This window comes from Leptodactylus fuscus, chromosome 2, assembly GCF_031893055.1.
Source record: "Leptodactylus fuscus isolate aLepFus1 chromosome 2, aLepFus1.hap2, whole genome shotgun sequence".
In the NCBI taxonomy this organism is placed as follows: Eukaryota; Metazoa; Chordata; class Amphibia; order Anura; family Leptodactylidae; genus Leptodactylus; species Leptodactylus fuscus.
The window spans coordinates 18,363,340-18,376,011 of record NC_134266.1 but is presented as its reverse complement, the minus strand read 5'-3'; the positions used below and the strand labels follow the sequence as shown (position 1 = coordinate 18,376,011).

Sequence of the window (12,672 nt, the reverse complement as noted above, 5' to 3'; positions counted from 1 at the left end):
TCTCTTACAAGCGCTGCGGAAAGAACCGCAATGCGATCACGCAGCGGTTCTTCCCACAGCGCTTTAGTGCTGCGGATACAGCGCTTATGGGCCTTAGCCTAAGACCCCACTGGGCGGAAACGCAGCGTTTTTGGGTGCTGTGGAAAGAAAAAAGCTGCGTTTTACAGTATCAGCATAGTGAATGCAATTGTGTCCAATAGTCCCACACTCTGGAAAAAAAAAACCTGCTGCAGAAAAGCGGCGTTTTTCAAAAACGCAACATGTCAATTATAGTTGCGGGAACGCTGAATTATTCCCTCCATAGATTTCTGTGGAAAGTGTGAAAACTGCAGCAAAAACGCAGCATGATAAGTTTTGCAGCAACTCAAAATCCACAGACAAAAACTCACTGTTTTGCTTGGTTGAGGCTAAGGCCCCATGGGCCGGAACCGCCGCACTAAAGTGCTGCAGGAACACCCGTGGCGTGAACGCATTGCAGTGCTTCCCGCAGCGCTTTCATCCAAAAGTTCATGGAGTTTTCCTCCGCGGGCTTTCTGTTACAATTATATCTATGGGAAAGCCACCGGCGTTTCCGTAGATATAATTGCCAAGCTGCAATCTTCAAAACCTGGAAATAGCAGCGTGTCTGTGCTGTAATTTTTTTCCGTAAAGTGGGCATGGGATCCATCCACTTTGCAAGTCTGAAAAACGCCGCGATTTTCCCCGCAGCGTTTTTGCCGCGGCCAAATCGTGGCGCTTCTGGCTTATGGGGCCCCGGCCTAAATAGCAGAGGACCATAATTCCTTAGGATTGTCCACATAGCCTTTCAATTACCTTTATTGCACGTGAGAAACTCGAGCAAAAACGTGATGAAAATTCAACAGAAAACTCCACGGCACAAAACTGAAAACGTGATGAAAAATGCACGCACATGCAGTTTTTTTCTGCGACAGAAAATACAGCGTTTTCTCTACGTTTGATATCTTTATGTTTGAAGCCTGAAATGTGGCAAAAGGTTGAAAAGTTCAAGGGGGCCGAATACTTTCGCAAGGCACTGTATCTATCTATAGGAGTGCACACTAGTCCTAATCTGCCGCTTATAGTTTTCAGTGGGAAGCGGTGACCATGCGCACAGAAGAGGCCTCCTCCTACTTGCTCATTTCCACACATGAAACTGTGACACATGGCCTCCTGCTCTTTACCCCATTGAATGAGGGTCATCACACACGTAGGCCAGTTTTTGGAGACCAAATCAAAATCTTGTGTAAAAGCCACTGGGTGAACCTACCCTATAGCACAGCAGGTAGGAGTCCCTGATATGTGTCACTCCTACTGCTATTGCATCCTGTCCCTGCCATGTGATCTAGCTACAGCCGTCATTTGCACATATGAGGTATGTATGGACGTGACCCGCACAGGCAGGACATTATATGAGGACTGGCTGAGAAATGCCGCACTTCTCTGTACCAAAAAAAAATCGATTCCTGGGATAAATGCCTTCAAGGGGTGATGTCAATACAAACACCCAGGGCCGCCGATAGGCCAGTACTACTGGTACTGGCGTCAGGGGCCCGGCCAAATTGAAAAATGGGGGGGGGCCCGGTTTTGGCCCGCCACCGTGTGCCGGCCCCCTGGCACCCGTAGCAGTCATTGTGTATGTCCTATTTCAACTCAGATCTGCATCCAGAGGACGCAGATCTGAGTTGAAGACATACGCAGCTGAAGCAAGGAGCTGACACAGGTCAGCTCCTCGCTTCGCCGCTGCGTGCCTCTCTCGCTGACACATATGCGGCTGAAGCGAGGAGCTGACCTGTGTCAGCTCCTCGCTTCGCCGCCGCCGCTGCTACTGGCTTCTAGACGCGATGTGATCACATCGCGTCTACAGTAGCCGGCAGCAGCGAAGCGAGGAGCAGAGATGGAGGGGACATGAATATGGGGGCAGAGATGGAGGGGACATGAATATGAGGGCAGAGATGGAGGGCATGAATCTGGGGGTAGAGATGGGGGACATGAAACAGGACAGAGATGGAGGGGACATGAAACTGGGGGCAAAGATGGAGGGGGGGGACATGAAACTGGGGGCAGAAATGGATGGGCGGACATGAATCTGGGGGCAGAGATTGGGTGGGAGACATGAAACTGGGGGCAGATGAAGGGTGTATATGAAGCTGGCGGAGAAATAGAGGGGGGACATATAATTTACCGGTGACTGTAGGAGGATTATACTGTGTGCGGGCACATGAAAAATTAATGAGAATGGGTGGAGTCAACATAACAGTGGGTGGGGCTAAACTTGCCACGGCGCGCAAAGCGCGCCGCACATTTTGTCCCTCTTTTGGTTCTTCAAAAGTTGGGAGGTATGGGTACAGGGGGCAGTGGAAAGATGTTAAAAGGTGGACGGGGGGGGGGGATTGTTGGGGCATCGGGTGTGCGGCACTGCGGAGAGGGAACTGGGGTAATAATATATAATATATAAGTTTTTAGCTGGAGAATAATAATGATGTAGGCTGCTATGTTACTAGCATAGCAGCCTGTTTGGGGGTGGGACTTTCACTTTAAAGGAGTAATCACATTGCGTTTTTGGCCTCCCTTGCCGGGATACGTTGGTAACCAGTCACAATCAGCTCCCCACTTATCCCTGCACGGAGAACTGCAGGCCCCCCTTTTTTTTAATGGCCAGTTCTTCGTGCAGGGATAAGTTGACAACTGATTCTGACTGGTTACCAACGTATCCCGGCAAGGGAGGCCAAAAACGCAATGTGAATAAGCCCTGAGGATTTATTAGGAAAGCTCTTATAGATGGCGTAGGCTCTCTATAGGCGCTTTCACACGTAGCAGATTATACCTGCAAATAGAATCTGATGAAGCCTTGTAATGCTGCTAAATAAAGGGAAATGTAATACAGAATTGGTATGACGCAAAATAAGGTAGTTTTAAAATGGCGGCGGCGGGGGGGGGGGCAGACACTTAGGCTGTATGGGGCCCCAAAATTCCTGATGGCGGCCCTGCAAACACCTATCCGATAACCACAAGGTAGGGGACAAGTGTCAGATCACCGGGGGTCTAACTACTAAGATCAGAACGAGGGCCTAAAAGTCCCCTTAATCCTCTGTGTGAATAAAGCAGCAATGCGCTTGTATGACCTGCACTCCATTCACTTCTATGTAGCTTTCAGGACTGCACTCCGGCAGCCCCATAGAAGCTAATAGAGCGCCGGTCACACAAGCATACTGGTACATCGGTAGTATTATATACCGTGAGAAAGTGGACAGCGCGCTGAATTCAGTGCAGTCAGTTTTGCCAGCATGGGCACAGAAATATCGGTCCTGGCACCTATAGCCCTCCACTGTCAGAAGGGGCGAGCCATTTAGTTCGGAGTCATCACTGGACCGTAAGGAACGCCCCCGTCCCCCTTCCGACAGTACTCGTACTATTGGGGGCAATGACTCTGGGCTATAAATTCTTGTCCTTCTGACAGTGGAAGGATATTGGTGCCAAAACTGACCCAAGCCTGTGCCTCAATACATTTACAAATGTACAAAGATTTTTTTTCTACTTTTGCTCAATAAAAACACTTTAAAAAGAAAGGAATTAGTTCCCGCTATTAAAAAATCTCCGATCCATCAAGGCATGGGCTCCCCAAGATGTCTGGTGGTGGTCTGAAAGGGGCAAGTTGTGTCCTCCATGGATAAGACTTTCTTCTCTGTGCTGCAGCCCAGTCTCCTTCAAAGGAATAGTGCTGAGCTGCAATACCAAGTCCAACCACTATACGCTGTATGGCGCTGTGCTTTGTATGTAATGAAGAGGCCACAGCAATCAATACAGTCCTGGACAAGTCCTTTAATGAAGAGATTATAGAAGCTTGGACGTCACAGCAGTTATAAGTAAGGATCTACTTCAGTATCGATGGTCAGATCCCCATAAAGGACTCTCACAGTAAATACTGATTGTATAATGACCCGTTTAATAAAAATTTGCCCAGTGCTCTGCGTACCTGGTGTCCAAGGAATGACACGTCATGACTTATTCGCAAGTCTAAAATACATGGCGGGCCTTGTGGAAGCAAAACACACATTATATCCTATACACACATTATATATATCCTATATACACACACATTATATCCTATACACACTGTACACATTCTAGGCAAATGTCTGATATCATTCAAATAAATCAGTGCAGAAACTTTCTACAATTGTCTGAATACACTTATGCTCAAAGCACTTTAATGAAACAGCGCCCCCCTTGCCTATGGCTGCGTCTGGTATTGCTGTTATTCTTGGTAAGGTTGTTAAAATGTTATTTTCAATGGTTTGACCCTTTCAGGATACGGTAGAGTTTGGCCCCAGGTACCATGACCTCTATTCTGTACCCCACAGTTATGTTGATGGGGTGAAAGAGGGAACCCCTTAACCAGTGATCTATTACAGCATATCTATGTCGGGGGTGCCCACATCATCCACATGTTATACGTTATTGGCTTGACTATGAACATTAGTCATTTCTTTTACTTGGAAAGCTGGGTGACTAACCTAAGCACCAGCACAGTTCTCACAGAACCCGCAATTATTTTACCTAAATTTGCAAAATCCTCAATTCCCATATCTCCTACCTGGGCAACTGTGCTGTACCCCAGCAGCTTGGCGACAATCCCTGTGGGTTAATCTTTAGGACAAGTCATTAAAGGGGTTGTCGAGCCCCAAAATTGTTTTTCATACTAATGACCTGCCCCCCAACATAGGTCATGAGTAGAGATGAGCGAGTACTGTTCGGATCAGCCGATCCGAACAGCAAGCTCCATAGAAATGAATGGACGCACCTGGTACTTCCGCTTTGACGGCGGCCAGCCGCTTAACCCCCTGCGTGCCGGCCACGTCCATTCATTTCTATACGAGCGTGCTGTTCGGATCGGCTGATCCGAACAGTACTCGCTCATCTCTAGTCATGAGTATGTGATATGGGGGTGTCTATAGGGTCCACAGGTAACTGCTCCCTGTCATTCGGGTCCTCTGCAAGAGAGATAAGCGCAACTGCGAACCAAGCCTGACTCATTGGTGTCGGTCACAAAAGTCTTGCAAGTCCGAATTTTGTCTCCATCACAAATAGCGGAAACACAGAGGAAAAGCTTCAAACGCACACCAGAGGAGGTTATAAAAACCCACTGAAAGCCCTGGATTATTTTTAACTGGACCCTTCTTATTGGTTTTTATGATCTTTCGATGGATCACAGAAACGGATTAGGTGCGGAGACGACAACGCCGATGTGAACCCAGCTGAGCTGCAGTACTAACTACTTCCTCTAGGAAATGAACTGCTGATTGGTGGGGGTGCCGGACCCCCAATCCCATATTAGGCTAAGGCACCACAGGCTAGAACCGCCGCGCTAAAGCGCTGTGGGAACAACCGCGGTGTGATCGCATTGCGGTTCTTCCCACAGCGCTGTGAACAGAAAGTTCTCAGAGTTTTCCTCCACTGACTTTCTGTTACCATTACATCTATGGGAAAGTCGCCGGCGTTTCCGTACATATAATTGACATGCTGCAATTTTTAGAACCGCAACGGTTTTGGAAATCACTGCGATTTTTTCCGCAAAGTGGGGATGAGATTCACATGAATCCCATCCACTTTGCAAGTACTGTAAAATGCAGCAATTTTTCCCACGGCCAAATTTCAGTGTTTCCGGCCCTTGGGGCCCCGCCCTAAAATGGTTTTTCTTAAGCATTCCCCCTCCCCTGTAAAGGCTCAACATAAAAGAATAACTAAACTTTTGGACAACTTTTATTTTCTGGCAGGGTTTGTGTCACAAATACATTTTGTAATATAAATGAAATGAAATTTGGTCTCCTTTCTGTGAAATCTTGCATTGTTCCATTCTTCCCCTTGTTTCTGTATTGAGAGCTGTTCCTGCCTCTCACTGAATGCTGCAGTGTATGGAATAGGGGGCTGTGTAACATGTAGAGAAAATGAGGGTGGGGAAGGGTCACGTCATACAGGTAGATCTTAGACATTATAAAACGGATAATCTTGCTTTTGGGGTTATATAAAAGAGGAGATTCTCCTCTTTCATATGAAACAAGGGGAAGAATGAAAAAAAAATTGGATTGGGAGCAGCATGGTGGCTCAGTGGTTAGCACTGCAGCCTTGCAGCGCCGGAGTCCTGGGTTTGAGTCCCGCCAGGAACAACATCTGCAAGGAGTTTGTATGTTCTCCCCGTGTTTGTGTGGATTTCCTCCCATTCTACAAAGACATACTGATAGGAAAAATGTACATTGTGATCCCTATATCATATATCCCTCTATGGGGCTCACAATTTACATTTGGATTTCTCAGAAAGGAGACAAAATTAGTTAATAAACTGTATTAAGAAATGTATTACTGACAAATACTGCCAGAAAATTAAAGTTTCGTTGCACTTTAAGCCTCTGAAGGAGATAAAAGGAAAGAACCTGGGTCAAAGCTTCCTTTAGGGCCCGTTCACACAGGGACAGAGGGGGCGGATTTTGGTGCAGAATCCACGTCATAATCCGCCCCCTCACAATGGTGGTCTATGGAGACCGCTAGCATGTTGCCGCTCACGGAAAAAAGAAGCGAGCTGCCCTTTCTTCAGGCGGATTCAGGCCTCGCAGCAGCAGCCTCTGGACTAGGCCCATTCATTGACTGACAGTTGCGGCAGGCGTATTTTGGTCCCGATGTTGACGCGGACCAAAATATACTATTCCGTGCCCGTGTGAGCTAAGCCTTATATTCCCTGTTCCATTTGAAGCCACTTCTGGCTTTGGCTCAAAAACCGCTGTGAAAAAATACAAACAAAAAAATGCAGCTTTTCCACAGCGTGGGGCCTCAGCCGAATAATTGTCACCCACAAACAGATGGGAGAGGACGACATAAGGACTAACATTTACAAGCGAGTTCACAGGGAGCTTTCTTCAGAAATTCGCTTGTCCAGCCATTCCTCCTTGGGTCCTCAGATGATCAGTTCTGCTCCTTACTTAATAAGTCCCACCATAACTTCACTGATATCCCAGAGTTTCCTGGCCACCAAATCATCCATAGCTTTCGGTAAAAGTTCTTCCTCTTTGCAGTCCCCAAAGTATTTTCCAGACACCCCCTCTACTTCAGGAGAGGAGGCCAAGTACACGGAGGTCTGAGCTCCTTCAACGGGGGATTTAAAGAAAGCCCAGGACACCACATTGAAGAGGGGCTTTACCAGGACAGGAATATTAATATGGCGTCCTAGATTGGTTCGGACTATCCCGGGGTGCAGTACATTGATGGTGACCCCGCTACCCTCCAGCCGCCTCGCCAGCTCTCTAGTGAACAGGATATTGGCTAGTTTGCTGCGACTATAGGCAGAGCTTCGGCTGTAGCTTTTTTCACTGTTTAGGTCGTCAAAATTGATCTCCCCGTATTTGTATAGTTTGGAGGAGACGACCACAATCCTGCTGGGGGCCGAGCTCTTCAGGAGGCCGAGCAGCAGATGAGTGAGCAGGAAGTGACCCAAGTGGTTTACCCCAAACTGCAGCTCAAAGCCCTCTTCAGTCTTGGTATAGGGGCACTGGAAGACCCCGGCGTTGTTGATCAGTACATCAAGTTTAGGCTCCTCCTGGAAGAAAATTGTAAGAAGAAACATTAAACTAATGTTCAGTGGAAATACAATTATCGCTATCACAGAGACCCCCCCTGGTGTCCTAGAGTAGTGGGCTCCAACTTGTTGTGGAACCATCACTGCAGCTGTCCAGGCATGCTGGGAGTTGTAGCTTTGCAAGGGTTGGAGACCAAGTTTGAGCTATGTTATGGCCTTAGGATGGAGGATAAATTGCTGATCCTGAGTATGGGGGTGCTTTGCCCCATTCTGAATGCAGCGGTGGTGGATGCAGGTTCATTCCCTCCTGTACTACAGCTAAATGAATGGAGCAGGGGCACATCTGTCTCACCCTGCACTATAGTCACAATACGGGTTACACACCCCTCATTCTCAGGATCAGTGAGAATCTCCACAGCGGGACCCCCAACGATCAGCAGTTAATCTTCTATAAATATACCTCTTTAATCATCTCTGTACATACTGCTAAAAGACTATAATGTCAGATTAGTACAACTCCATATAAACTGCAAATATATGAGAGACGCGTTTCTGCAACATGGGGCCTTAGCCTTAAACTAAGGCCTGGTTCACATCAGCATGCGGGGAATCCGCTTGGGGACCCCCGAACTGAAACCTATACACATTAAATAGCGGTTACCTGGGAAAACAAGCGGACCCCATAGACTATAATAGTTTCCACACAGATCATGCAGAGAGAAGAGTCCTGCAAGTAGCACTTTCCTCTCCTCTGCATGTCTCGTGCAGAAACCACACGGACCCCATTATAGTCTGTGGGGTCTGCTGGTTTTCCCAGGTAACCACTTTGTAATGCGTATAGGTTTCCATTCGGATTCCCCAGAACCGGGCCTTGGTCTAGAAAATCTGGGTACATGACAGCCTATAACAGGATCCAGAAAGAAGTCATAAATATACGCATGGAGACGGTATACATAGCCATTATACATATACACATCTACCAATGTCAGGTGTATACATATATACAGTATGCATTATACTGTCCGCACACATCTACCCATGTCATGTATACACATTTATACAGTGTACATATACACACCTGCCAATGATTGGTATATACATTTATACAGTATACATATACTGTACATAAACATTCTTCTACCCAGGTCTGGTATACACATTTATATTACACACACTATACACACATCTATATACACACACACACATATATATATATATTACACACACATATGCCATAACCCACCCTCACTATCTCCTGACAGAAGCGCCGCACGGACGTCAGTGAGCTCAGGTCCAGCTGCTTCACCACAACCTCCCCGCTGTCCCCGGTCTCCTCCCGCAGTTCTCTGGCCGCCTCTTCCGCCCTCTCCGGGTCTCGGCACGCCAGTATGACCCGGGCCTCCAGTCTCAGCAGCTCGGCAGCAGTGGCCCGGCCTATGCCGCAGTTAGCCCCAGTGATAATCACCGTCTTCCCCCGCATAAGAGCGGAGGCCGCGGCCCGGGCACTGCTGCTGCTCATCAGTCGGCGAGCTACGAAGATCAGCCCGCCGCCCAACGCTACGGCTGCAGCCACCATCAGCGCCGAGGAGCCGCCCGCCATACTGGTTGTGGGCAGATCCCTGACAGGACTATGGGAAGGTTATAGATGTCACCTGTATACACAGAGCGGCGCAGACACCCGGGCAACCAATCACAGCGCGGCTCTCATTACCCAGAAAATGAAAGCGCTCATCTGATTGGTTGCTATAGGCAACTGCAGCAGGGTACTTGGTATTGTAGAATGGCAGACATGGGGGCCTAGCATAAAGGCAGGGAAAGGCGCGCTCTGCTATAAAATAATAATCATGTTACCTGCTCCCTGTTAGATCACCTGGAAATAGGCCCATACACTTTACCCTTAGGCTTTGTTTACATCTGCACTAACCTGTCTTTCTCTTCTGTAGGGTAGATACCCGGCGGACCCATTATAACATATGGGGTCTTCGAGTAACTGGTTTTTAAGCAGATTGGGGTTCCATTTTTTGTGTCCTCAAGAACGGAAATCTGAACACAGATGTTAACCTACCGTAATCCCCCTGTTAGGGTGCACATCTGAGAGACCCGAACAAGGGACAGTCAGTGCTAGTGTGAACCTGGTGTAATTTGCACTTGAATGAGGCCCACAGCTTCAATTGTGCTTACGACTTGCCCACAGTGCTGTCAGACAAGCGGTACCAATGTCACGCCACTTGTTATACAATTCCCAGACGACTCTCATCCTCCATGCATATTGTCAGGCCTGGTTTATATCTACCGTTCAGTATTCCATTCAGGTTGTCCGCATGAGGCCCCCCGAATGGAATATCGAACGCACTGACAAGCGGTGAGCTTATGAATGCACACAGACTATAATGGGGTCCATGTGTTTTCCACGTGGAGTCCGCACGAGTCATGCGGAGAGGAAGGTAGTTCATAGGGTACTTTCCTGTCCGCATGTTCCGCGCGTTAAACACACGGACCCCATTATAGTCTATGGGGTCCGTGTGCTTTCATAAGCTCACCGCTTGCCAATGCGTTCGGTATTCCGTTAGGGGGGTTTAGAGATGAGCAAATAGTATTCGAAACTATAGTTTCAAATACCTCGCTCCATAGGAATGATTGGAAGCGGCCGGTGCTTAACCCCTTGCTGTTCACACGCTCCCATTCAGTCCTATGGAAGCGAGGTATTCGAATCAACTGTATGCTGGGTTTTATCACATGTCCATGTAAGGAGCCATGTGCTGGGGAAAAATTCAACAGAGGTCTTATACCTGTCTGGTTTGTGGCCCGGGCACTGAAAGAAGTTAATGAGTCCGTGAGGGCAGGCGCGGCAAAGTGATATCATCCACGTATTGTCTGTGCCATTCAACCATGGACACGGCACATGCACACAGGTTTCGATACTAAAGATAACCTAGGCTCTTATTTTAGTTCATGTTCACAGATCACATCTGAATTACATATTCTGTCAGAAATGGAAGAAATAATATTGCAGCACACACAGTTATATTTTTTACAATAAAATGCCAACTGATTGAAACCTGACAGATCCCATTATAAGTCAGTGAGCCTCTTGAGCTGGTGGTATCCACCATGTAAAGGATTCGGCCATGAATTACTTTCCCGACCATGTTCCTTTCAGCCCTCACACAGTTTAACGGTCCCCTTATTGTAACACCCACAGTATAATGGACCCTTCATTGTGTCCCCCACAGTATAATAGACCCATGTTTGGGCCTCCAACAGTATAAAGACCCCTTCCCTATTATATCCAAAGTATAACTGCCCCTTCAATATCGTCCCCTTGGTATAATGGCCCCACTGCTTGTGGCTCCCACAGTATAATGAACCCAACAGTATAATGATCCCCACTGTGTAATGGTCCTCTCCTTGTGGCCCCCAGCAAAACTAAATCACAAAAATGACAAGCTTTCCCCCACAGTACATCTACTTTCGTAACTTAGCAGTAGAAGATATAATGTAGTTATGTCAGTACGTCACCCCTGCCTATGGTTATTTATTTTGCTTACTTATATAGCGCCATCATATTCTACAGCGCTGTCTCCTATAGAGCTCACCATTAGAGATGAGCGAGTACTGTTCGGATCAGCCGATCCGAACAGCACGCTCCATAGAAATGAATGGACGCACCTGGTACTTCCGCTTTGATGGCGGCCGGCCGCTTAACCCCCCGCGTGCTGGCTACGTCCATTCATTTCTATTCATTTATATCGGCTGATCCCAACAGTACTCGCTCATCTCTACTCACCATCTAAATCTCATCAGTATGTCTTTGGAGGAAACCCAGGAAGAACATACAAACTCTTTGATGTTGTCCTTGGCTGGATTCGATCCTAGGATTATATCCCTTGTCTCTCTGGACAATGGGACATTACCCAAAATCAAGGACTGTCTCACTTAATCCGAGCTAGTTGGGAGATATGCCTTGGCATCCAGATTGGTTCAGGTTATGCATCAGGTAGCTCCGGGCACATGACCGCACCATAAGAATCACTATTGCAGCTCCCATAGGGGATGTAACCCAGCTCTGCTACACTCCTGAATGGTAAAGCTACACTATGTGATCAAAAGTATCCGGACACCTGGCTGAAAATGACTTACAAGTTGGTGGCGCCCTCCATTGGTAATGCTGGATACAATATGGTGTTGGCCCACCCTTAGCCTTGATGACGGCTTCCTCTCTCGCAGGCAGACGTTCAATCAGGTGCTGGAAGGTTTCTTGGGGAATGGCAGCCCATTCTTCACGGAGTGCTGCACTGAGGAGAGGTATCAATGTAGGTCGGTGAGGCCTGGCACGAAGTTGGCGTTCCAAAACATCCCAAAGGTGTTCTATAGGATTCAAGTCAGGACTCTGTGCAGGTCAGTCCATTACAGAGATGTTATTGTGGTGTAACCACTCCGCCACAGGCCGTGCAGTATGAACAGGTGCTCAATCGTGTTGAAAGATGCAATCGCCATCCCCGAATTGCTCTTCAACAGTGGGAAGCAAGAAGGTGTTTAATACATCAATGTAGGCCTGTGCTGTGATAGTGCCACGCAAAACAACAAGGGGTGCAAGCCCCCTCCATGAAAAAAAACCACCACACCATAACACCACCGCCTCCGAATTTTACTGTTGGCACTACACACGCTGGCAGATGACGTTCACCGGGCATTCGCCATACCCACACCCTGCCATCGGATCGCCACATTGTGTACCGTGATTCGTCACTCCACACAACGTTTTTCCACTGTTCAATCGTCCAATGTTTACGCTCCTTACACCAAGCGAGGCGTCGTGTGGCATTGACCTGTGTGATGTGTGGCACCCAATCACCTACCACGTTTGAAGTCCGTGAGTTCTATGGAGCGCCCCATTCTGCTCTCTCACGATGTCTAATGTTTACTGAGGTCGCTGATATGGAGGACCTGGCCAGGGGCGGATCCAGGGCCGGGCGAGCCGGGCAACCGCCCAGGGCCCCGCGCTTAGCGGCCCGGCCCTAACAAAATGGTCCCGATCAGTTCGGCATAGTCGGGCAAGTGCCGGGGCCCACAGAGCCTCTGGGGGCCCCCCGGCACTTGCCTGTCAC

The 12,672-nt window shown here is 48.1% G+C and overlaps 1 protein-coding gene across 2 annotated transcripts; it reads right to left on the bottom strand.

The window, feature by feature from the left end:
- Positions 1-3,801: 3,801 nt before the first annotated feature.
- On the bottom strand, positions 3,802-9,178 carry RDH14 (retinol dehydrogenase 14). 2 transcript variants are annotated; one of them, XR_012715033.1, is made up of 3 exons: positions 8,808-9,178; positions 5,470-7,585; positions 3,802-5,365 (listed from the first exon to the last, which is right to left on the bottom strand). XR_012715033.1 is itself a non-coding variant. In XM_075263494.1 (2 exons), exons 1-2 carry the CDS (start codon positions 9,162-9,164, stop codon positions 6,968-6,970), a joined length of 975 nt encoding a protein of 324 aa, XP_075119595.1. In that variant the 5' UTR covers positions 9,165-9,178; the 3' UTR covers positions 3,802-6,967. The 2 variants fall into 2 exon arrangements, 1 of the variants encoding a protein (XP_075119595.1); XM_075263494.1 differs by having other exon boundaries at positions 3,802-7,585.
- Positions 9,179-12,672: the final 3,494 nt, after the last annotated feature.